At 38.5% G+C, this 27,494-nt stretch overlaps 1 protein-coding gene and 1 pseudogene across 2 annotated transcripts; one reads left to right on the forward strand and one right to left on the reverse strand.

Annotated features, from left to right (window-relative positions):
- Window positions 1-2,239: 2,239 nt before the first annotated feature.
- On the forward strand, window positions 2,240-26,452 carry LOC124776608 (vesicle-associated membrane protein 721-like). 2 transcript variants are annotated; one of them, XR_007015636.1, is made up of 5 exons: window positions 2,240-2,623; window positions 3,060-3,261; window positions 21,693-21,848; window positions 25,346-25,598; window positions 25,745-26,452. XR_007015636.1 is itself a non-coding variant. In XM_047251679.1 (4 exons), the coding sequence occupies exons 1-4, from the start codon at window positions 2,457-2,459 to the stop codon at window positions 25,487-25,489; spliced, it is 669 nt and encodes a 222-aa protein (XP_047107635.1). In that variant the 5' UTR covers window positions 2,240-2,456; the 3' UTR covers window positions 25,490-25,688. The 2 variants fall into 2 exon arrangements, 1 of the variants encoding a protein (XP_047107635.1); XM_047251679.1 differs by lacking the exon at window positions 25,745-26,452 and having other exon boundaries at window positions 25,346-25,688.
- LOC124778222 lies at window positions 10,266-10,383 on the reverse strand (annotated as a pseudogene).
- Window positions 26,453-27,494: the final 1,042 nt, after the last annotated feature.

The raw sequence follows: 27,494 nt of genomic DNA on the forward strand, positions 1-27,494 counted from the left end.
GCACTATATTATATGATGTGTTTGTGAGAAGACTGTTCGATGCAGAAAAAAAAAAAACAACTGACAAACTGAAGTGGATATGTACTAAGATACCAATCATCACAATATATGTACCTATACCCTTAAATACACTGTATACACACACCTGGAGTCTAGCAGCGACTGAGCAGCACTACTGTATGGCAGTAGCAGTCAGTGTGGGCCATGACAATGCTATCACTGCTGGATAACTTGTTAGTCTTTGTATTTTACTGTACCTGTTAATACAGAGCAATAAAACAAACATCGCACTAGACTAATTTGGTGCTGTCTATAGAATGGGCATGTAAAATTCCTATTTAAAAATCATTTTGTTTATATTGGGAAACTGTCAGTACTGAGTGTCACATGAAAGACATGATGAGCAGCCTTGAGCAGCCTTTGTTCGGACTGTCTCTGTCTACGCATTGCAATATGAAATTGCAAGTATCTGCCTAAACCAGAAAAATGAAGCTGATGACTCCTGTGAGGCTCATTCTGTATGTCTGTGTATTTTCTTCGTTTTGCAGGGCTTAGGTGCATTTAATCTGAGGTACTCATTAATTTCTTAGAAAGCTGTTCCCAAAGTAGGTGATTAATAATCTGTATAATACATTATACTTTTCATTAACACCAGGAGTTATGTGTACATTTTTCCAGTCCTTTCACAAATTATTCTTGAATTGCTCATTTAGTATTTGTTCATGACCCATGTAATTTTCCAGTTGTTTTGTTAATGTCATGCAGTCTTGTGTTACACATCAGAAGCTGACAGTTGCGATCTCAGAGACAGTTAACTATGAGAGTTAGTTACAGTCTTGACCCGTCTCAGTTACTTAGTTATTTTCGTGTTCTATGATTCATTAATTTTCGCATTGTTAATCATAATGTTGTGTGACGAGTCATTTTACATTCACATCGCAAATTAATTTGTAAATATGGCTATATGCTGAATATTATTTAAAATATATGGATGTGATTTAGTAATTTCCACCCACCACCTTTTACATATTACAGTAACAGAAATTCTCCTGTGGAGTAGAAGAAGTTGTCAAGGAGAAACTTCTTCAGTTTGTTTTCAAATTTTACTTTTTTGCCTGTTAGACTGTTCTGAGTAAGTTGTCAGAAACTTTGTTGCAGCATTGTGTATTTTTGTGCTAAAGCCAACCTTAATGTGGCGTAATGAATGTCATGTTTCCTTCTGGTATTGTAATTATTTACATTATTTTTTCCTTTTGAATTGTAATGAATTGTTATCAGCAAACTTTATGACGGAGTAAATATGCTGTGAAGCAGTTGTCAGCGTTCCCAACTCCTTAAACAGATGTCTAAAAATGATTGTGATGGAGCAGTGCATATTATTCTTACAGCACTTTTATGAGCAATGAAGACTATTTTTCTTTAAGATGTGTTACCTCAGAACATTATTACACATGACATTATTGAATCAAAATGTGGAAAATATATCAACTTACTGATTTGTCTCTCCTCAAGATTCGCAATTATTCTAAGTGAAATATCGTAGGTATTCAAATGGTTCAAATGGCTCTGAGCATTATGAGTGTTAACTGCTGAGGTCATCAGTCCCCTAGAACTTAGAACTACTTAAACCTAACTAAACTAAGGACATCACACACACCCATGCCCGAGGCAGGATTCGAACCTGCGACCGTAGCGGTAGCGCGGTTGCAGACTATCGTAGGTATAGCAATAGTTTTCAGCATTCTGTACATGTGTTTTAAATATATCACTCATTGCCTCGTGGTTATCGTCAGTCCTGGTTTATATTGTTTTTCGGCTTGGCACTTTGCAACGTGGACACTGGGACGATGAGAATCACTTTTATTATAACCAGTGACTGGAGCGCATATTTTACTTACGTATTACTTCAAAAATACAAAAATCATGAGGACCGCAATAAATGTAGCACTGCACGAATTACGAGACTCAACGCGCAGAAGTCTGAGCATCCGCGAACGGATAGATGACATATTGTTGAACGATATCGATGTTTTTGGACTTTTGTCGTCGATGCACCAACGATTAATCACCACTCAAAACATCGATGTTAAACTAGAAATTTATGAGCAATACTCGATATTTCGAAAACATCGATGTTTACCTCGATATTTCTGGGCGAAACTCGATGTTTTGAAAATATCGATGCATCTTTTGCTTTCTTCTCTAGAATAAAGAATTAGTTTGCCAGTAGTGGCAGAACTGATGTAAACAACAACTCGCCGTATGTTGGCTAAAGCGTTTCATTGTCTTCGCCAGTTCGCCTGTTATCTCAAAAGCGGCCTTGTGCTACTGTGTTTGGGAATGACAACTCGTGAGAAGCATCTGGTGGTGATGTGCTAGGAGGAACATTACTTGGAAACAAGTCGATGTTCTCGTGAAGCTTGTGTTTATATTTTGTAGCGTAGTAGTTACGTGAGATGACAACTCAGAAACGATGTCATATTCGCTACAGCTGTGTGTGTTACGGACAAGTAATTTTAGTTTCTCACCAGGTTGAATGCGAGGACTATAGGCCTATAATACACTCCGTATTAGAATCGCTGTGTGATTCGGGATCTGATAAACTGACGTACCCCGTAGACAGGTAACAAACGACAAACCCTGCGGGCAAAGGTTGTATATGCCTTGCTTGGACATACATACTAGGCAGCCTAATACGGTGCCTTCCAGCTGTTTTACTTATATAGTATTTAAAATGTATCTCGTGAAAGTTCTACTTGCTCTTTTAATCGGCGGACCCTTGAAGTTCAGCCTGTTGTTCAAATTCATTTATTTGTTAATGATATTAAAGTACCAGGTTGTCACTTGCAAATCACCTTGTCATTCAGAGAACGAGCGAAATTGTAAATATTAGGAGCGCAGCCTCTTCTTCGTCTTTTTAAAACGCTTAAATCAAAATTACTGATTCTGTTATACTTGAATACGTTTGGGACTGACCAAGTGCTTAGCCTACTTTTGCATTTCAGTTGTCTGGTTATATTTTTGTGTTTTTTGATCATGGAGCTTTCATTTTCTTTCAGCTTTCAAGTTCATGTTTTGATCGATGAAGATTTTTGTTTCGCCTGTGTTACGAAGAGAACGAATGAACACTACATTCCTTTCAAATTCCTGGATACAGTGAAGGACAGATTTTCTGGATTATCTAGCCTCATTTCCAGATCATTAAGGGCAAATGAAAATGAATTTGAACGTGATTTTGCTCCCGTACTTGCATCTGTGATGGTGAGTAATTTTCTGTTTACGTTGTTAGTAGTTATGTTCAGAAATCCATTTATGATTTAACAAAGATTCACATACTAAGTAAATAATTTGTGAAATGTAGATGTTAAAGATTTTTCATCAGAGAGCACTACCTTATTTATGTATACATGTACTATTGAAGAGATGTGGCATGACGCCATAAAAGCAGTTGCCGATTCGCTGCAATCTTGATTTAGATTCCAATGTATCGTATCACTCTTAGGAAATGCAGTTGAAATGATTTATCATCTCAGATATATGAGCCTTTTATTTCAAAAGCCATTCTCTAGCTCGCAAGTGAGTTGTATTGATTGTTTTGAATGAGATGAAATGTGAAAAGCAGGTGTACTGTGCTACCAGAAACCTCAGATGCTACATTAGCTGGTGGATATTTTCATAAGCAGAGAGACAGATAGTCATTTCTCTTCTTTTTAACAATGATAAGTTTTCTCCATAATGTTGGGAATTATAATTTAGGTAGTACAGATGTAACAACCTTTGTGCCCCATGCCAGTGTTTATAGCAGTATATCATAAAGTTGTTCATACTTTCTTGATATGATGGCATATCCAAAATAAAAATGTACCTAACTGAGAGAAATATGTGATGTTAACTATCTCCAGGATGCACGTTTTCAGTGACATTACCAAACTGAAGAATGGGAATCTCATTATCAAAATGTCTCATAAAAATATTTGGTAAAGTGAATTTAATAATTGAAGAACTGGCTGATACAAAACTGTAACTAAATTTCTTACTTGAAAAAACTGATTGAAATTCAAAATTGATAGCAATGGGATTTTTCAGTTGGCTGAACCTATAATACCAGATGATGACTTTGTCGTAATGTTGTCTTGGCCTGTGATGTCATACATATCAAACAGTAAGAAAAATATGTATTTGTAGTATTTTTTGGAATGTGGGTGGTAGGTACAATTCAGTTCAGAATTGGTGAAGTACAGGTGACATAGTAGCCTATATAATTGATAAACCATGTACTGACTGCCATAGGCAAACTTGATATTTCATCATATTCAAGCGGTGTTTTCTATTTGGTAATTCAATGATCGATTATATCTCTGAGTTTGCAAGCGGCATAAAACTACGTATAAAGTCCAGCATTCTTGTTGGTACAGGTAACAGTAAAATTTTTATTTAATTTATCAACTTGTGATGTGTTTGTTAGATTGTTAGACACTTTCTTTACAACAGACCCTATAATTGACTTTTTATCCAGAAGCTCCTTATCCTCTTCGTGTAGAGCATGATTTTAGTATTGCAGCAAAGTCAAAAGTTGTGATTCCACTCATCTGCTTTGACCTATGACATCATCAAGGCAGACACCCCTATTTCAATATATACTATGTGGTGACCATGACATCATTCATTACACCACCGAACAAACATAAATAACATACGAAGTTTTTAAATCTGGCACAACTGTAAAAAGTAGGGCGTTTGAGTGAATAAAAACTGAACATATGAAAATAAGGATGACACAATTTCAAAACAAATATTAACCCAAAAATCAGGCACATGAAGTTCTTAACATTGAGCTCAACCAAAATATGCAAAAACGAAAACTGTTTTTTGTAAATTTTGCTTGACCTATAAAACTCAATGCAAGCCGTCAGTACCAGGAACCCAAACACAACTGTAAAACCCAATACCAAAAATTTCACTTGACCTATCTAGCAGCTAAAGTAAAGCCCACAGTACCAAAACCCAACCCTATATGCCTGAAACAATTTGTAAATTTGTCATATCCATGACTGAGAAAAACGGATAATAATATTAAACCTCCAGCCATAATAAACACATGGGGGTCATAATTTCAAACATACATATCCATCAGTGCCAGGACGAAATATCAAAGTAACCCCCTAGCAGACTGGCACAAACTTTTCCAATAACAGCTTGACACACTCAACACACATCAGGTTACTCACTAACATACGTAACAAACAACTTGAGACGTCAACATCCAACTCAAGAGAGCACCGCCAAAATACTAAAACACGACAGCTACAAATACAATCCCACTCAAGAATGGAGCACCACCATGATGTCACACAATACAGCACACTTCCATCGCGTATCAAAGCATATGGGTGGAATCACAATTTTCAGTAGTGTTCTGGATTATGTATTATGTACATCTCATGTTTCCTTTCATTCTATTAGATATTTTGATGCCGTCAGTCACTAAATGCATTGCTTATTACTACACTGTGTGTGCTGTAGACTTTTGTACTCAAGAAACAGTGAGGAAAGTGATTTTTAAGGAAGTGTTACATGTGTTAATTGTGTTGTCTACACTGTAGACAAGTGTGTGTTTGTCCTAAATCTTGAGTTAATTGTCTGCAGTTTTGTCATATATTGATCATGAACAGATAGACAGACACTGTGCCCCCTCAGCTAAATAATTGGTTAGGAATGTGCTGCTGATCTTTTGGGTAAAGTTTAACATTCAATACCAGTTGTCTACTTTGCCCCATGATGTAATTGTGGTGGTGTGTGATGTAATGGTGGCACAGTATATTTGAAATTTATAATGTTTGCAGTGGGTGTGTTGGAGTAAGCAGTGCCACATTTCTAGTGTCTGATGTTTATGTTCATTAGTTGTTTGTGAATGGTGTTAGTTTTATTGGACTCTTTGGGTGCTGTTGCAATAGGTTCGACAAGCGTCCGATCCCACCCGTCAGCTTTGACCCGTGACGTAAGGCTGTTGTGGTGTGTGATGTCACGACGGCGCAGAATTTAGTTTGTGAGAGTGGCGTGTTTGTAGGTGTCATTTTGACGCAATCTGTGGTGCTCTCTGGTGCTGTGTTAGGTGATGTTTTTGGTTTAGTTTGTGAGTGTGGTGTCGTGTGTGAATTTTGGTAAATTGCTTTTTGTATGTCCATAGGTATGGATATGACTGACAGGGTCAACAGTTTTCGGTTGTCGGCTATGATGGGGGACAGTGCGTTGTCTCTAATAAAATTTCTTCAACTATTCGGATTTTTGGATGAAGTCATGAAGTGTTCAGTATGTGTTAGGTCCTAATTTATGGGATCGGGAGCTGCTGTTGAGCTATATAGGTCAAGGGAAGTGTCCGATTCCAGATGATATTGTGTTTAGTGGTATTTGGGGAGTTCTGTGATCTAGGTTTTTTTCATCGTTTTGCGTGGTTTTGTATGGGGGTGGGTGTCTAAATTTGTTTGTATTTAGTTTGTCCCCACCCAAAAACCCCCTATTTCCTGGGCTTGTCCCGTTAGTGTCATTAGGCTTTTTGTGGAACGTGTGTGTGTTTGTTTTTCTTTGTATTTTCCTCGTCATAATGCGTACATAGCGACTTTATATGCGCCATATTGGAATCATGGTTTATGGTTGTTTCCGCCACATTTGTGACGTCATGGGTCAAAGCAGACGGGCGGGATCAGACGCTTCTGTATTTCCGTTGCAATAATAATACTGGAAGAGTTTGTGCTGATGTATAAGTGAGTCACTGTGATGTTGGCAATTCTAAGTAATAGATTTGGTCTCAGATTTGGAATTGTTAACATGATGTGTTGTTTATTGTTGGAAATTTAATTTTATGTTTTGTTATGTATGAATGTGACAGTAAAGTGCACGAGTTGGTCCCTGCATGTCGCAGTGGGGATGACATGTTAAACACAATTACATTCCTACTATTACTCGGTGTAGTTACTGAGTATGTAAAGTGCTACATTTGTGGAGAGGGTATGAGTGTGACCAAAAGTGGCAGCATCTTGGACCAGGAACCAGTATTAGTGGCATTGTCAGCAGGACAACATATGGCATTCTATCCAGAGGGATTCCTGGTTTGAGAAGTCTAGATTTGGAAGATAGTTTTTGCTATTACTAGATGGACAGAATTGTGTGTTGACTGGCCTGGGTTTGTAGGTATGCTTTTATGGTTTTATTGTAGTGTGAATCATGTTTTTGTTTATGTGCATAACTCTGTCTCTTGTACATCTTAACCAACATTAGTGATATTTTATGAATTTTTTGCTTACATTTTGTTGTCGGTAATTATCTTGGGTTGTGTGTGGTAGTGGTCATGGCATTTGCTTTACTTGCATTGATGAGCTTAGTTTTTCGATGTTAATTATGTGAGCGAGTTTTGATTTTATGGTATGTTGGATGGATCAGTTTGTGCTGCCAGTGTCATCTTTCATCACTTTTTGCAATTCTGTACTGTGTGTATTGGTCACTTTTTAACATTTTGTTGTGTGATTTGTTTTTTTCTCAGGATTTTAGTGTTGGTATTGGTTGCTGAAGTTGAGCTATGTAGCTCAGATGATGTTTTCAACACCAGTTATCTTGTTTCATGTTTATTTTGCTGCTGATGTGATTTTTTGGTTATGCTAGATGTTTGTTCTTCCCCACCCCAAACCCTGTTTTCACCACAAGTGTCTCATTACTTTCAATATTTATTATTAAGAATTTGCATGGTTCTGTGTTTGCACACCATGAAAACATTTATGATTATTGGTCATCACTTTGAAATTGTGTGTATCTTGGGCCATTTTATCTTAAATTTGAGTGAGGTGGCATTGAGTGAGGTGGCACTGTAGTAATGATATTCAACATCCATTTGGGAGAAGCAGGATGCAAACCTGCCCCCCCCCCCCCCCCCTCCCCCATCCAGAAATTTGGATTCTGTGGTTTTTCTAACACAATTAAGACTAGTGCCAGGATGACGACTTAGTACCTCATTAGTAAGATGTTAAATCCTAATAGTCCGCAGCTCGTGGTCGTGCGGTAGCGTTCTCACTTCCCACACCCGGGTTCGATTCCCGGCGGGGTCAGGGATTTTCTCTGCCTCGTGATGACTGGGTGTTGTGTGCTGTCCTTAGGTTAGTTAGGTTTAAGTAGTTCTAAGTTCTAGGGGACTGATGACCATAGATGTTAAGTCCCATAATGCTCAGAGCCATTTGAACCATTTTTTTAAAACCCTAATCTTCATTCCTTCTTTACTTTGAAAAGTACACACAGTGTTCAAGATTATAGGAATTAAAGATTCAGCACATTTATATTGTCTGGTGAACCAGTTAAAAAATTGATGTTTCTTTTAAGAACTGGCCTTTGCACATTGTGAAGTTGGTAGAGAAAATTCATATACTTATATAGAAGCACTTAAAATTTTAAATAATACACCAAAGCTTTCAGTTATACTTTATCATGTGAACTGCTCAGCAGGTTAGAATGTAGGCCAACTAACTGAATTGTAGTCCATAGGAACAAATTTGCAGTGATACTTTTTGAAAAAAGGCTTAAACTAATGAGAAAAGTTGCCTTATATTTTATTCTCTTGTTCATCTGAGAATTGAGTCATTATTGCTACATTAATAGTTCAATTTTGTGACCCACAGAAACTACTGAAAGACATGATAAAGTTTGTGACTTGCAAGCTGTGTAGGTTTTGCCCTCCTTTACTGTATTAGGTGAAGGTACTGATGTTGCTGCTGGCAGTTTCTTTTTATTTGTCATTAATATGCTAGTGATTGACACTCATCCACAACTTCTCGCGTGACTGCATTCAGTTGCACGTATGATCATTCCTGCTTCGTTTATATCTTGTCTCTCGCATCATTGTAACACAAGGGTATTGGAGCGGGATATGAGTGGAGGGGTAATAGATATAGTAATGACTATATGAAATTACAGAAATGTGAGTCTTATTGACATTGTATTAAGAAGTTTCCTCATTTTGTGCTTGTTGAATTAAGTAATGTCATATAACATAAATGTATGGCAGCAGGACAAAAAGCTCAAATGTGGAGAAGAGATTAAGTGGTCAGCGAAGACAAAAATAATAGTATAAGATTAGCAGACAAAATGGTCCTGTCAAGAGTAAAATAAATGCTGAATTAACTGCCTCCATCTTTATTCTGCCTTCCTCACCAAAAATATTTGTATGCGAACATATTAGCACTTTTTCAGCACAGAACATTCTAAATCCTTTTACCCAGGCTCTCTTTGTAATTAAGCTTTCATACTCAGCATCTCCTCATCACAGCTACTGTCCATATATGTCTCCCTCCCACCGTCTCATCTTTGTCCCTTTGATTTACGATATATCCCTCTGCCACTGTCTCCTCTGTCACTTACACTGACTTCTTTTATTTTTCTTTTCCACTGCCACCGTCTTCACCATATCTCAGCAGCTCAAAAATTCTATGGGTCCAACATATTTGTTTTGCCTATATCCTTGCTTTTAAAATTTTGGTTCAAAATATGACCTCTCCTATAAGTATATGTTGAAGTTTGTCAGTCTGGGAGGGTCCAGAGCCCCCAAGCCTATGTATGGTCTCACCTCATCTGTATTTTTCATTTCCACTGCTTCCTCTCTCTTTCTCCCATTGCTCTCTCTCTCTCTCTCTCTCTCTCTCTCTCTCTCTCTCTCTCTCTCTCTCTCTCTCTCCCCCACTGCTCTGTCTCCATCCGTCTCCCTTTCTCTTTTACTGCACTCTCCCTCACTGACAATCAATATCTCTTCTCTCTGTCTCCCACTGCTAATGACTTTATCCATCTTTCTCTTTCACTGACACTTTTCTCTCTCATTGTCATTGTCTCCTCTTTCTTTCTCTCCCATGGGCACTGCCTCCTCTCTCTTCCACTATCTCTGTCTTTCTGCAACTCTTTCAGCACAAAAAAGGGTGAATATGTTCACTTTTCAACATTTGTTATGGTGAAGGCAGAATTAGATTTGAAGCAGCTGGTTCCCCACTTTTCTGTCAGAGTCTTTTAAATGGGGACATAATTCACCTTTTTGTGCTGTGACTGGAGCATTTTTCCACGGGTACCGACTGGCTGCCGTAATCCTCATCCCACAGGCGTCACTGGATGCGGATATGGAGGGGCATGTGGTCAGCACACTGCTCACCCGGCCACATGTCAGTTTCCGAGACTGCAGCTGCTACTTCCCAATCAAGTAGTTCCTCAGTTTGCCTCTCAAGGGCTGAGTCCACCCTGCTTGCCAACAGCGCTCGGCAGACCGGATGGTCACCCATCCAAGTGCTAGCCCAGCCAGACAGCACTTAACTTCGGTGATCTGACGGGAACTGGTGTTACCACTGCAGCAGGGCCGTTGGCCACGCATAATATAAGGTTAACAGAAAATCATTTGCTTTTCATTTTTTCTGGATACTGAGCTCATCGATCGCCATTCATCAAAAATGCCTGCCTTACGATTGGTATCTTAAAAGAGTTGAAATGTTGTTAGAAATATTTTACTGAATTTGAAGTTTGTCCAGTTTTACGTAATTTTTGGCCATCATTTTAATTTCTTCCCAGCCATGTTAAGATCCTTTTTAGCCCACTTTTAGGTGTGAAGTGCCCATTATACAGAGACAGCGCATCATAAAGTTTTATTGGTCAAAAAACTGATTAAAATCGTAGTTTGGTGATCTCAAAACCCTTGTGATAAGCCTAGGGTGCTTGCAGTGTGTTCTCTCAGTAAAACTACATTTACCCTTCAGACCAGATACTAAGTGAATTTTATGTGCAGATGTATGATAACTTTGAACCTCTGGATCTCGCTAATGGATAAGGATACCCAAAAAAGTTTCAAGATTCCCTGATAATATCGTCTTAATAACATATTGTAAAAATTTTGGGCAATCTGCATTGAATAGAAATGACAGAAGTGGCCTTCCTGTTGGTACCTCACGTATCCAAAAATCATTGTTTTTCAGCATATTCCTGGGAACCGCCCATGAACAAGTGCTTTTATAAGGTGGCTAAGGTCCACACTAGATCATTCCTAATGCAAAAGAACAAACCAATTTGCTCCATTTGTGTGGGCTGGAGGAAGTGTGTAATGTTTAAATTTTGACCCTGTACTGTAGGCTAGCTAGAGTATGGCCGTTCTTCTGTTGGATATGCAAATGGTCACTAGGCCAAAGACTGTCCAAAACACTTGACCCCTTATCTCTTCAACCAATAGAGCCCAAGACACAGTGCCCTGAAAACTTGGATTTTCACTCATGGCTTTTTAGAACATGTTGGTCCTGTGCACTGTCATGCACTGAATGATGAAGTTAAAGGAAGAAAAAAGAAATAGATAGGGATGGCAAAATTTTGAATAGTGTTGGCAGTGTGGCAGATATACTGATTCACTGGATAAATGCTTCATGAATTTATTGCTATGTCACAGTTGTATGTAATCTCCAGCTTTCAATTACTTTGTCGTCAGATCTTACCTGTAGGCTGTGTGGTACTTTATTTGGTGTCCAAATTACACCATGAAGATGTCACAAAGCATATGAAAGTTCTGTGATTTCAGGCATCTCCATGATGTAATTTGACCAACTAAGTAAAATACCACACAGCCTACACATATCTCCTGAATATGATGACAGTGGAAATTGTTGAGAGCGTAATAACATGTAAATCTGACACTGCAATGAATCTGTGAACAAACATTTACCCAAGAATGTCACCTCTAAATTTTTTTGTTCTTATACTGATTAAATGTTGAAGAGAAAGAGTAACGGTGAGAAAAGCTGTGCCAGTGATAATAAATAAAGTCTAAATTTTGAGTCATTTTAGGTAAGACATTGAGAGTGTTAATCACTAAATAACATAATTATAAAGAAAACTAGGCATGTGGAAATAACATATCTTGTTGCATTCACCTGGAACTAGTGTGAGCTGACAACTAAATGTTGCATGCAAGCATCTTATACAAGCATTTGATTAGGGAATCTGGAGTTTTCAGTACTTGTTGCATATTGAACTACATCACATTAGTGAAGATTTGGCAGCCTACAGACTTGACTGGTTTTAGTTTTATTTAATGTTGAAATATTTTTCTAAATTATTGTATTTTGTAGGCTAGGGAGAGATTTCAACATTCTGTGATATTTGTTCTTTCCAGTTGAGACATTCATCCAGGATTATGCCAAGATTTGATACTGCTTATTGACAGGGTAACTGGCTACCATTAGAGAGTGTTGGAGAAACTGTTTCACAAAAATGGCCACTAATGGGACTTCTCTAGAGCATAACTTCCGTGTGTGCAGCTTAAGGCTCAGAATCTGTACTGAACAAATGTCATTGGGCATTTTCATTTATGCAGTTTCTGTTTACAGTAGTCTGATTGACATTTGTCATGAATATTAAGAGTTTTAAGGTAGTATGTTAGCTTTTGATGAACATTGCACTCAGAGGCTTTAGATACTGTGGGTAATAAGCTGATTACCCTATAGTCGCTTGGTGATTTTGAGTGTTAACTCTCGGGTATTGGTGAAATCAAGCTTTTCTTCCACTCAGTAGAATATGTACTACTAACAAGGGAGAGATTGAAGGTGTCTGTTCCACTGCTTACAAGACAGCAAGCATACCTAATTTTGGTTTTGTGCACATTTCAATTTGCTAGGTTCCACAACTTCCTGTGTTCTTCAGAGATTGGATTTCAGCTGAATCTTCTATGTGCAGAGACTGGCTGTGTGGAGTCCAATGAGTTTTATCCAGAGGTTACATAATATTCACATTGTTAAAGTGACACAAGCTTCTTAGATTCTCTGTAGAGCAAGATCTTAGCTGCAGGTCTTACAAGCTTATACTGTGGCACTAGCAAGGACGAGGCTGATTGGAAAGATGGTAACACACTGTTTGGGTGCTTATAGATTACTCAGATGAAAAATTTGAGTACCGGTGGATACACTTATGCATTCTCACCATCCTCATGAAGAGTTTATAAGTGATCAGCCCTACAAAGCATATAGACGGAGAGACGACCAGAAGGCAAGGAGGTTTTTGGTTTGTGTCACATCTTTGAAAGATAAATTTCTCAGAACTTCAACTGGTAAACAGGTTATAAAGCTGATCAGAATGAGCTATTAACAAATGTCCATTTGGTATTAGCTACAAGTAGCTCCCAGAAATGTTCATTGTGGCTGTCTGAAGACTGACCTGACAGCCAGAAGGGATACAAAGATTACAGTAGACATTGTGTGGGTGACAAAAGCTACCATTGTCCAGGTCAAAACGATCATCACCTGGTGGTTTTGGTGAAAGACACGCTAGCTGATAGAAAGTATCAGAAAGGAGCTGGCTGTTTAATGGCAAGCAGTAGTTCTCAACATGACAGGATCAACATGTGGTGCTCATAGGGTGCCTGTCTTAAGTGGCAATCATGAAGTGGCAGAGGGAGTGGCTTAGCACTAGAATGGCAGAGTTTATGACAGTCATTTTGACCCCACATAAAAATCTTCATATTTGACTTAAACAGGTACTTTTTTTAGTGTTTGTTAATCCATACTTTATTTCTAGTAATCACAACAATTATCAACAATTATAAATAATAATTACTAATTTTTTTGAACAGCAGTGTATCATACAAATTTATTGTTCTTACTGATAACAAGTTTTTAACTATACATTTTAATTTGTTAACTATTCATACAACCTTCTAGACACATTTGGTATAATTCTTCCGTTTTATTCTCACATATGTTTTACAAACAACTCTTTATTACTTTTCACTCGAGTCATTTAAAGCTGCTACACACACTTAGCGCAGATGATTTCTGTTTTACACGCACATTTTCCGCATGCGGATTTTGTGGCACTTAACACGGATTTCGCTGGTCTTGTTGCCTTTGCAGAGAGTGATTTGGCACGTCCTCCGCTTTTATCCTATTTCTTTGCCTGATATTCTTGCTCTTTCATTCCCTTGAGTTCATTTGCCAGTTTAAGTACGAACTTCTTCCTTTCCCCTTTTTTTGTTCATTACTATGTTATAGATGACCATGCATTTATTGTCTCCATGTCCAGTATGTTGTAGAAGGTTTCAGGTTTTTTCTTTCCTTCCTTGCTCTACTTCAGTTTGCAGTGTACTCAGAAGAATGACATTTTTATTCTTCTTTCCCTGGTATACAGTCAAGGTGCAGTCTCTGTTGTCACTATTGTGCAGTATTGTGGTGGAGAGTATTTCAGCATTCGGCGTCCTTACTTCATGCAGGATTTCAAGGTGTAACTTGTTCATTGTACAAACTAATGAAGTTTTCTTTTCTTTGAGTTTTTTAGCAAGTTGAAGAGACGTAAAGAAGTTGTCTTTGGTCACATTTCTTCCTTGATTTACAGAACGATGTACTCTCCAAGTGGTTGTTTCTCTCTATGCGTGTCCTCTTTGCCGAGGTATGGGAAAGCATTGCATATATACTTTGTCGTTACATCGACAGCCAACCAGAATTTGAGACCATATTTGTCTGGTTTGTTGGACATGAATTGAGCAAACCTGCATCTTAGCTTTGCTTGGTAACAGTTGCTTGTTAGTGGTTATACTATCTCCAGGACAGTAAACGTAAATACTGTTTTCAGTGAAGTTTCCCCAAATTGCAGGTACAAGAGCGAATTTGTTGGCTGCCAGGCATTCAGCCCGGGTTGATTTCTCATCAAAATGGAGAAATCTGAGAAGCTCCTGAAATCTGTCACTTGGCATAAGGTCGTTGATAAAAGCAGGCCCCCAGATCATCCACAGACATACCTTCTGTGCACAATACACCCCGATCATACATGATGGCTATCTTGATTTACAGAACGATGTACTCTCCAAGTGGTTGTTTCTCTCTATGCGTGTCCTCTTTGCCGAGGTATGGGAAAGCATTGCATATATACTTTGTCGTTACATCGACAGCCAACCAGAATTTGAGACCATATTTGTCTGGTTTGTTGGACATGAATTGAGCAAACCTGCATCTTAGCTTTGCTTGGTAACAGTTGCTTGTTAGTGGTTATACTATCTCCAGGACAGTAAACGTAAATACTGTTTTCAGTGAAGTTTCCCCAAATTGCAGGTACAAGAGCGAATTTGTTGGCTGCCAGGCATTCAGCCCGGGTTGATTTCTCATCAAAATGGAGAAATCTGAGAAGCTCCTGAAATCTGTCACTTGGCATAAGGTCGTTGATAAAAGCAGGCCCCCAGATCATCCACAGACATACCTTCTGTGCACAATACACCCCGATCATACATGATGGCTATCAATTTCTCCAGTTCGTCAAGTGACATAGTCCAGTCATTGTTTTTAGTACTTTTTGAGTTCTTGATTCTGTGTATTTCATGAGACGTAGCACTGCGTCATCAAAAATAAGACAGAGGACACTGATAACAGAGCTATCTACTCGTTCGCAAGCATAAGCAGTGGGATCTCCTCTCTACTTCAGAACATTTGTGGCTGATCACCTTCCAGAAGATGAATAATTTCCAATTTCCCACACGGTTCCATCCCTTGCAATCTTCTTTGTAGATGCTTCCAACTGTACCTGCTGTAGTGAAAGAGGTGGTGATTGACTTATACCTTCCACTAACTGCCCCTCTTTCACAATGTCTTCATCTTCACTTGTGTCAGGTACATAATCATCATCTTCCTCAGTGCAGTCGATTTCCGTTTCAACTTCGGAATTATCTAAGAGATGTAACATTTCTTCATCAGAAAGTCCAAGCTGATGATACATGTTCGAAAACATTTTTCACAGACAGACTGCCTGAGTGACACGACATAAGCTGCGGTGTACTGGAATGTACACACATCAAGTTGCAACAATGAGGAACAACTACTCTGCATTACTGCTCACTGTTACCACTGTATTGTTGGATAATTTACTTATATTCAGAAGAGAAATTACAGTGGGACCTAATTGCCCCCTTCCGCAGTTCTAGGTATACTGAATGAAAAGGCAAAGAAAATTGAAATATTTTGTAAATACTAAACATCTTCAGAAAGAGGAGAAAAAAAATCACAAAAAGTCATATAATATCATTAATGAAGTAAATAAATTGGATATGACAAAGAAAGAAAAACGTGAATGGGGTAATTTTGATGCCTTCCTCCATTCTAACGTTAAATACAAGTTATCAGAGGATTCAGAGAGAAGTGATACTGGAATTATAGTTTGTTGCTAACAGATGTAAACCAAATAAAAATGCAAATTAAATTGTGATATATATAAAAGCTTAGATATGTCGTGCAGTAAAATGCAGTCACAGAAATTCACTTGAGTAATGAGGTACAAAGAAACTATATGATTAAATGGAAAGATTGAGTACATTGTAAATATAATAGTTCAGTACTAACTAGACTGGCATATGGATATACATAAAAAACTTACATTATAATTAATAAAACAACAAAATCAGCAAGAAAGCTATCAAAATTCAGTGAGCAAAAGCTAAGGTGAGAGAAGTCTCATTTAATTAATTTCCATGAGTCCAGATTTGAGGGAGGATCAGAAAGTGATGCCCAATAACTTTTTTCTTCCCTGGTATTGCAGCTGGACTGTCGAAGTTTCACAGCGTAGTTTGAAGTCTGTGGTACAGAGGATATTTTGTTTTCACGTGCAGCTCTAGCAAGAGAAGCCTGAAGGAAAAAAAAAAGGAGGGGGGGGGGGGGGGGGTACGTGTGTTAATGTCATCAACTTGTAAAGAGCAGTGAGGTGTGGTTCAATATTTGTGGTCCAAAGGGCATAAACCGAGTTAAAATCACTGGGACTGTCTGGCCCATGACGTCTCCAGGTGGTGTGCACCCTTCCAAGGCGGCTGTGCTCTGGCTGCTGGTAACAGCTGTAACGGCTCTGAATGTCAGAGCCACTGAAGCAGCAGTTTTGAACAACTAGCTTGTGCAACTGTGAACCCTGTTGCAGCTGTTCAACATTTCCTATGGTGTGGTGTACAGTACTGTTCAAAACACACTGAAATTTCATAAAATGATTGCTCGCTAGGTGCCTAAGAACCAGACAGGCAACTGCAAGGGCCAGCGAATGATGACAAGCTTGGATCACTTAACATGTTATGCAGTAGAAGGGCATGACTTTCTGAAATGAATCTCACTGCTGATGTGTCATGGGCATACCACTACATGCCTGAAACCCAGCAGGCCTCTGTGGAGTGGAAACATGCTCGTTCTCCAATGTGAAAAAAAATTCATAGTGACACAATATGCTAGGAAAAAATGCTTGTGACAGTGTTCAGGGATATGCATAGTGCATTATTAGTGAACTCTGCTCAGCACGAGACCTGTGTTAATGCTGCAGCCTACATTAAAACGTTGTTTAAGTTGTGTTGTGCCCTTCATGACAAGTGCCACGACATTAATGCTGGTGGTGTCAAACTTCTTCATGACATGCTCACCCCCATATTGCTGCTCCTATTCATGACAAAATCACCAAATTTGGTTGAGAGGTGTTCCAGCATCCACCATATAGTCCGGACCTTGCACCATCGGACTGTAATCTGTTTGGTCCCGTGAGAAAACTCCTGGCTGGCCAATGCTTTACAATGGGTGCAGAAGCAAAATCAGCAGTCCACAAATGGCTATACTCCAGCCCAACAGACTTCTAAGAACAGAGCATATTGAAACTGGTGCCACAATGAGAGAAATGCATTGAGCAAGTTGGTAACTATGTAGGAAAGAACGTTCTGATAATAAAATTATTTTGCTTGACTTTCCAGTCTTCCATCATATGTTCATTACTGATTTTTTCGTCTTTATTCTTTCCTCACTTCAATTCTGCCATTTTGAGTCCATACATTTTTCAAGCCAAACTGTAAGATGTCAGTGTTTAACAGTTTTAGTCTTTCACACACATTCAAATGGCATGGCAAGTCTGTATGAAGCTTTCTATCAAACTTGTTAACTCAGAGCTTGGATAGCTGATCAGGGGTGACGGGGCTTTTCTGTCATGTATATGCAATGGATGCACCATACCTCATTCAGTGACGTTGATTGGCAAATAGCTACCTAACTGTTTTACCATTCATTCTTTTTTGCGCATTTTTCTTTATACACATATTTCTTAGCTTCTGTTTACACTGGACTATTCTGTTAGAGCTATTAGCTTTATGTTGGGTACTGAGTGCCAGTGAGCTATGCAAAGGATTTTTGAGTCACTTTTTTTTTATTTCTATTTGCCTCTATGGACCCGTCAACATTGCACATTCTTCAGTGCTCTCTGAAACATCATTCTACAAAAACCAGCTTCTACGAAATGACATCCATTGCCTCATATTAGGATATGTGTGTATTGTATCTCGTATTTCATATATTTGCAACACTTCAGTTACAGATGTTTATATGGACAAGCTTGTTCATGAAAATCCATCAATAATCTTTTAAGACTAGTTAACAAATGCTGACATCATTTATCATATATCATCACTCTTGTCATGATCTTCTATATTCCATGGCACACAGTGCATTTCCGAGCTGAGTTGGTAGTGGCTTGGAATAGTTGCTCAACTAGCAAGTACTGCAACATGCAAAAAGACTGCCCTTGTTACCTCGCCTTGCAGATACGCTGCGCCCATACAAATTCTGGGATGTGCAATAAGGAAAAATAAGGGTTTTGTCAATAGTATGCATGTCACAGCCATCATTCATCAGTTACAGAAAAACGTGGGATGACACATCACTTTCCCCCAAAGTGATATGTTGCACCACAGCATCTAGGTTTGATGCCATATCACATAATAATTTAGCTTTTTTTCTTTTAAACAAATTTCTCAATTATACTTTGTACTTTCTTTTTCACATAATGTCAGTGGCCAACAATATTTATAGTGCCTTGTTTATGAACCACTAACAGCTTTGGCACTTTTTAAAAAGTTTGATGATGAGGCTGAACATGAATGATTGGTAGATATTCTGTGCCTTGTTAAATAAAACATGTTTTATCACCTCAGAAACGTCTTTTTTTAAGGTACTACCCTTGCTAGAAATGTGTGTTGATATTCTTTTACTTTTCTATGATAACATGCTCTGGGTAATGTGCTTGCATCTGAAAGTATGTTTTCCAAAACTGTATAATGATTTTAAGTTTTTGACGGTTCTGCAAAAATAAGCCACTGTGACAGGCATCTTTGTGGCGTAGAAAATACACACACACACACACACACACACACACACACACACACACACAATTTGAATGTGATGTTGAGTCAGTGAACTGCATTGCCTCGTCATAGTTATGAACTCCTTGACTGGGCTGTTTCTTGCATCATTGGCTGTTTTCACCCATGTAATTATTCCATGTCTTGTGGCACTTCCTTGAGGCACAGCATAATCTGACGCAGTTCAGAACTTTTGTTATCAATTTGTACTATGAGAATAAGCACATAACAATTTAGTCTCAAGAAGGATTTTAGTGGAGGGGGGAATCCATACATATTACTTTTCAGAAAGTTTGTGTTTCAAGAACTTCTTGCCTTGAGTAATACATTTCAAAATGGAGTTCCTGAACTATGTCTTGTAGGAGTAACAAAGTGGACAAAGAATTCATTTCCAAGTTGTTTGTCGGCACCCATCTGTGTGCATGAGATCATTGTTTCGGTGTAACTATATTTGAACTCTCAAACTGTTCAGCATATTTGTTTGTATCAGTAATTATCATTATTAATAACCTGTTGTCAAAAAAGAATGTGGAAAATGTCATGTCAACTCAGAGGATCTGCAAAATGAACTTTTACATGTGATATCTCTGTAACTGTAAATTTACTCCTATATGCACGGCAATTAACAGACCACATTTGTTTAGAACAACTGTCAGCAGTCAGCAATTCTTTGATGCCTCCTTCACCTTCTGATGTTTCCATGCCATTGTCATTAAACCCCCGTCATCATTGTCTTCTCCACAAAACAGAAATACCACCAATACCTATTACAAGCCTTGCCATGTTTTGCACCCTCAGTGTGTGCTTCTCCTTTGCGAGCACAGCCGAGTCTGGTCAGTACTCCGGCTTCCCACACCACTGTGCTATTCCGAGCAGATGTGTGAGTGAAATTGCTATATGCCGAAAGCTGCATGCAAGGGGAAAGTAGGAAGACTTGTTTGCAACACTACTTGTAAGAGGCGAGTATTCCAGCATACTTTTATAAGGCAGATTTTTGTCATTCGTGTTTATTTTCAACTTTTTATTTTTATGTCAAAGCAATAATCTTACTACTTAATTCAGTAAGTATATTAGATACTGCTAGTACAGTGAGCAGGTATTTAACATTAAGTTGTGACGTTTTTAAATTTATACACATTTCAATTTTGGAATATGTAATATATCTGGAAACATGTTTCATGATACACAAACACATAATGTTACATAGATCAAAATCTGTTAAAGCTGAATATTGGTGGGACTTTGTCAATTAAAAACACATATATTTTAATAACTTTAGGGGTTTCCTGTGCTGCTGAGGTTATTGCACTCGGGGTAACATTTTATATGAGTCTTGTAAATTCCTTGATTGGACAAAAAGGTCGTTGAGATGGGTGCTAAGCAGTTTGGCTATCAGCGCCAGTTGGAGGTAATGAGGAGGCACATCAGCAGTCAAAAGAGAGAACAGTCTGACAAATAAATCAAAATCATTCTTCAACAGGCAAAGTCATGGGATCTCTTTTAAAATTCATGTTGAAATGTTTCAGTTATTGAAACATAGTCAGTCATGTCTGGTGCACAAATGACTGCCTTGATTTCTGGGAAATGTTCCATGTCATGAAACTGAATGTGATTTTTTGTTCAATAGCATCAATCTTGTCTGCCATATCTGTTACCAAATTATCCTCCCTTTACATTAAAAGATTTAATACAATCAAATAATTGATGGTGTTGACCGTAAAAGATTTTGTTACTATTCTGTTTACCTTGGCTCTGACCACTATGGGACTTAACTTCTGAGGTCATCAGTCCACTTCTGTTTACCTTTAACTCAGATTTTCCCCCATAAGTTCAGCCAGCATTCACTCTCATTCACCAGAAAACAAGTGCATCATATCATCTTTGAGACTGGTGTTGTAAAGATGTTCCAACGAACATTTTTCCAGTTCATAATAGTGTGATAGCATATTAAACCCTTGGCATGGCCTTCAAACTGCATGAAAAATTAAATAATTCCCTTTTAGCATGTAATGATGTGGCTTCCCAATTTTTTTGGACAAGTATGTAGATGCCATGGTATTTCTTATGCAGGACGTAAATTTCATTTAACACAATTGGTATTGTTAGCAAACTATGTCAGGCAGACTGCCTTGCTCTAGCAGCATCTGGCTGCAGCCATTGCCTGTTTCTCCTTGTCCCTCAGTCCCACTCGCTGCCGCACTGGGAGCGCTAGGCAGGAGAAAGGCCAGAGTGCTCACGCTTGCACTCTGAGTGCCTTCAACCAGGACTGATTTATTAGATGAAGCTTAACTAGGTAGTGTGATCCTTACAGCTGATGTACAACTCCAAACACATTTTGTAGAGTCTCATGAATGTTGCCAACTGCAGGTTCAAATGCAGTTCATGGAGTACATAGCACGGCACCACCAGGCGGCCCAAACTCAGATCGTAGATTTTGGTTAATGGGGGTTAATGGTGGTGGAAGAGCTTCTACACTCCAGTTGTATTTCTTACTTGGTTTCGTTTGTTACAGTATGATTTCAACATAGGACAGGGAGACAAGTTACAGGAACTGCAGTCTCAAGTGGAGGATGTAAAACAAGTAATGCTTGAAAATGTGCAGAAAGTCTTAGACCGTGGAGAGAGGCTGGATGACCTGCTCAGCAAAACTGAAGATCTGGAAGCTGGGGTGAGTAACCAAGAGTTTTGTTTTTTGAGGTGCAAATGCATTTAGAAACTCTCAAGTGTAGACCAGGACTTGCCATTAACTGAGTATATTATCATGACTATGATTCCTTTTTCAGAATTTATCATAACAAGCGGAAAATATGAATTTTTCCCTTTAATAGTATTATTATGACTAGTTTAAATCAAACCTGAGACATGCTGGTGTTGTGAAGTGGAATCCTTGTAATTACCATTGAAGTAGTTGTGGTTTCTCATGTCCATGTTCATATGGAAGCAATTTTATTGTTTCAAGTGGATAAAGATTCTGAAAACTATTCAGTTTGCTGAAGAATAATGGTGGAGGTGCGTGTCAAGGGAGAGGCACTGTTGAGAATATAAAACTGGAATGTCCCAGTTGTAAACCCTCAGTTGTAACATGCTGTGTGAGGTAAACAAAAATGTAAAGGTGAGCATATGAGAACTTTAAGGTTCATTTGAAACTTGAGTACCGTCTCATTGCCTCCCAAACCACTTTTTTTGTCCTTCACACTACATAAAAACCCAACCTCATCAGAATGTGGTGGTACACTGCTGCTGTTCACATTTCTGTTGTACTTTCAACAGAGAAGGGTGTGCTGGGATAACAGCAGTATTATGTGTGGAAGTTAACAAAATTTCTTATTTCATTGCACCTTAGAATGTGGAAGGAGGTATTCCTGGAATCAGGGAGTTGGTTGTGACCCACCAAAACATATCTTCCCCCACTGCAGTCACTTCTTCTTCTCTCATCTCTCTCTTTCTCTTTCTCTCTCTTAATCTGAAGGCTACTTCACATTCCATTCGTATATAGATTTCAGAAAGAATGGTGGCATAAATGCCCGTGTATGCACTGTAATTAGTCTAATGTTACAGGGGCAACACGTTGGAGGCTGTAATATGGCCATAGCTTCCTCATATCAAAGTGAATCAAGTCCTTATAAATAAACCTTCCCATAAAAGCTGATGTCTATCTTCAAACATTTGCCAGTTCATTTGCTTTCCAGCATTCTCTTGAAGCTGTCCTACAAGTCAAACAAACCTGTGGTCATTTGTGTTGTTCGTTTGATAATTCCTGTCAGGCCTGTTTAGTATGAGCCCCATGTACTTCCACAATCTTGTGTGATGGGTGGAAATTTCTCAGTATCCTACCTATAAACTGGCCTCTGCCACCTGCTGTGCTTACAACTGAGCCTATGGTTTTTGTATTCTATTTTTCTATTTTTGCTATATGTAGAAAAAGAAGAATACACAGCCAGTAATATACAGTCAAATTGTATGTATATTAATTTAAAACTTCAGCTTTTCGTATTTGTTTGTTCACACTATTTAACGATGATGTTGCAATGGGCTGACTACATCACATGTCCTATGCTGTGAATAACTGCTGTCATTGGCCGGCAAGATCATATGATGTGAGTTATGCTATGCTGTATTTGGTGGAATCCGTGTTTATGCTTTTGTAATATGAAAACATGCAGTGTACATGTTACTGTTCTTCAAAGGTATTAGCAAAATGTATCTTTTTTCTGGCTTTTGTTTCTGAAGTGCCAGGAAGTTGTAAGCCAGAGTTTAAAACCTTCAGCATTCAAAAGATTGTTAAGTTTTACAGCCCCAAGGGATAGTACAAACTGTTAAGTAAGAACTTAATCGGCTTTACACACAGATGGTAAAAGGTATCACCTTAGTTTTTTCACAATCCAAGAGAGGAAACCTTCGTCCTTAATGCAATGTCAATAAAGCATTAGTTTAATTTGAATTCTTGACTATACACAAGAAGAGACATCAGTGTAGCTTATGCATCGCTTAAATATCTTCAACATTTCGCGTCCCTGTCAGAGGCTGTATAAATATTAATTTTAACTTTAATAATCAACAGCCTCAGCCTCAGTTGTGCCGTTTACCTAGAATTTTCCTAGGTTTCAGTTGGGACAAACAGTTGTTACTGTTATTCTCAAGAAGGTTGTGTTATCCCGACTAAAACCTAGGTAAATTCTAGGTAAACGGTGCAACTGAGGCTGTTGATTATTAAAATTAAAATTGATACTTACCCATCGCGTTTATCACAAATGTTTGATGCTGACTGCCAAACTTTGGCTCGTCCATAGAAATGAAGATTGGGTGCCACAGGAGGGCAATGCTCAGAAGCACCACAGCAGGCTTTGCAGCAATTGGAAAAAAGGAGAAAGGTGTGCAGGTACTGAATTGTCCCTCACAGTCACCTGACACTAATGCTGTTTAAGATGTATGGTCATACATCAAGAAGAACTTGCAGGGGAAAAATATCTTCGCTTTGAGACAGATGACAATGCAGGTTCGACACATTTGGAGGTCTCTTCCACGTAAATACACATCCACGTAAATGCACAGAAAACTTGGTCTCAAGTATGCTTAAGAGATGCCAGACAGTTGTTAATACTGATTAACCTGACCACGGTCTTACTAAACAGACTGTACATAGTCACTTAACACGGAAAAAAATGTACTTTCACTTGGGAAGAAGTGTATTTACACCAAAGAAAAGGTATATTTTTAAGCAGGAATCTGGGAATTTTTTTCTTACCCACTTATACCCTGTAGCATATCTCTCAGCACTTGAAAAAGATAACTGTGATGTTCATTTTCGGGTTTTAACCACTTTTCCTGACGTCGTATTATGTGAACTGCACATCTTTTTTGGGAGTGCTTCAAACTCTTTGACTATGTTGTGAATGCTTCAGCAGTTGATAACTGGGGTTTTAAAGTCTTATTGGGGGGAGGGGGCAGATTTCTCTGGATTTTCCACTTATACTACAGCTACCATCATCTGGGCTGTATGGCGCATTGCCTAATCCAGAAAATCCATGTGGTGACCACACACACAGTCAACTGCATGGGCAGCAACCTCTGATGAGTAGGAGAACTCTACATTCTCAAGCCAATAGCTGGCTACCCATTCACAGAATTCCAAAAAAATTACCATGTTTTTCTCAGTTTTCTTCCAGAGGAAAAAATTCCCAGTTTTTTCCTCAATTTTCCGTTGTCCTGAGGCGTATACAGCCTGTTGTTAGATGACTTTTGAGGCATAATTGTTTGCTTGTTTATTTTATCCAGTGACTCCTAGTTTCAGGTGGCTGTTTTAGTGTGTTTCTGTAAACACCCTTCACACCACCAAGTAATGCAATGGAATTTTTTACACATTACATGTCGTTAAAATTTTTTTTAATGTATGACTGTTAGGCTTTATGAAGACTGTATCTGCCAGTTCGTTGTGGTAACAAAGTTTTTCTCGAGTTTTATTACAATTCAGAACACCAGGCTTTGTTTTGATTTTACTATTGCTGCTAACTATTGGCATGGACAAATTGTTAGAAAATTACTTCTTTTATTTATTTTTGTTATGTTTTAGTTATTGCTGTGGGGGTGGGGGTTCTCTAGCCTTATGTACGACCCATGTATCAGTTAATAACTACTATGTGTGCCTTTTCTGTTTTCTTTTCTCAGGGCAACACATTTCGTCAGAGGACATTGCAACTGTACAAAAAAGCGAGATGTAGAAATTTGAAGATGTGGATAATAATTGGCAGTTTTCTTAGTGTGGTACTGACATTGGCCGTGCTTATATCCCTAGGAATCTTGCATTTATGATTCACTGAGATGAAAGACAATTGGAAGACATTGTTTCTGACTGCAAGAGAAGGCTGTGGTACACATTGTTTATATAGTGATCAACATAAACCAAAGAATTTGACAAAATGTAAATATGTCATATGTGAAGTACTTGTGTAAGTCTGTTGCTTTTGTACAAGGATGTTGAAGCTTTAATGATTAAATTCTTCTAAATATTCCCTTATTTCACAATAAGATCAGATATTAAGGACTAATGCCATAAATTCATTTCAGAAACAGGCGCAGCTTCATAATGAATATTCTACTTTATAACAGTGTGTACACTGTTATGAAACATTGTATTGTATTGGATGTTTTTAGTTGTAATGTGAGCTGGACAGTTCACTTGGTAAGAGCACTGCAAGCCAGGTTCTAGTCCTGTTCCATGAAACAGTTTGAATCTGCCAGGTAGCTTTTTTTGTGCATTTTTAGGCTTTTCATAATGTATGTGCAGAATTTTACAGTGTGACTGAGCTTTGTTTACTGTCCAATAGTGTTGTCATTGGGGCATTCATTACACAGCACGAAAGTATGTCATACCATTGTATTCTTGAATATTCAGATATCCTCCAACTGGCATTTACTTGAAGCATTGGCACCAGTTGATATTGCTGGTGATTGAAGACTGTGTGTTACTTTTGATCCTTAAACCCCATCTTAAATTCTTGCTTGATGTATGATTTTAATTTATGTTGTTTGAGTTCACCTATATAATCAACTCACACAGTGTTTGTTCTCTATCTGTGAAGTGAAGTGTCTATAATTTTGCTAACACTTTGATGTTTTTATGACATGTGCTTTATCTTGGTTTTAATTGCTCAGTGATAATATGAGCATCACTGCCACATTAGTATTTTTCTCTGTTCTGTGCATGTTACTCCTTTCTAAACAGATTGCATTTTCCCTGCATTTCTACTCATAAGTTTATTTCCTTCAGGTTCCTCCTCCTCCTCCTCCTCTTCCTCCTCCTCTTCCTCTCCCCCCCCCCCCCCCTCTCTCTCTCTCTCTCTCTCTCTCTCTCTCTCTCTCTCTCTCTCTCTCTCCCCCCCCTCTCTCTCCCCCCTCCCTCTCTCTCCCCCCTCCCTCCCTCCCTCCTACCCTCTCCTCCTCCCTCTGCCCCCACATTTCTGTAGAAATTTGTGCACATTGTGATTATTCAGTATTTTACTGACATTGGATTTTTATCTGTATTAAACATTAATTTAAATAAATTGTAATAGAATTATGGCAAGTATATACTTCCAGGGGGTGATGTGTTAATTAATGCTGATAAACACACACAACAAAACACAAACTACCCTAGCTTTCAGAACTAAAACCTTTCCTTCTTTGGAGAGGGAGCAGAAAGAGGTTGGCCACTCAGACCCCAGGACGATAGATGTTATATGCCAGAGGTGCTCTTCTTACACTCAACCTGAATACTCAGAAATTTTACCTGCCTGATCTGTTGCATCGCTGAGCTAATCTAAGCCAAACAGTGTAACACTTATTTCTGATTGTGTCCTGTGAGTCGTTTCAAGATGTCAGCAGAGGTCAGATCATCTAGCAGAGGCTAAGTGCACAAGATCAAAGCTAGAATTTTAGATAAGACTGTGGCTCAAAACGTGGGAGATTCTGAAGGTGCTTAAAGAGAAGAACTACGTTTCGTTTAATACAACAAGTTTTAATACACCAAAGAAGATTACATTTGTGTTCACTTACTTGAAATACGACAAAGGTAAGAACTAAAATGAAGGGTGAATACAATCACTTTCTGGAGTGGGAGCTGAGAACAGGACAATTACCTGCAACTGTGGATCAAGGTGGAGTACTCATGGATCCGTCAGCAGCTACTAAAAGCCCAAACAAGGAAGACAAAAAACAACTACTAGTTGGTTTTGTAAGCTAGGAAACTCAACAGGCTACATCTGAGGGATGTAAGTAAACTCCGTGGAGAAGGTGATGTGTTACTTCCTCTATAGCTGCCTGCCCCACTGGCACCACA

The sequence above is a fragment of the Schistocerca piceifrons genome, chromosome 2 (genome assembly GCF_021461385.2).
Source record: "Schistocerca piceifrons isolate TAMUIC-IGC-003096 chromosome 2, iqSchPice1.1, whole genome shotgun sequence".
In the NCBI taxonomy this organism is placed as follows: domain Eukaryota; kingdom Metazoa; phylum Arthropoda; class Insecta; order Orthoptera; family Acrididae; genus Schistocerca; species Schistocerca piceifrons.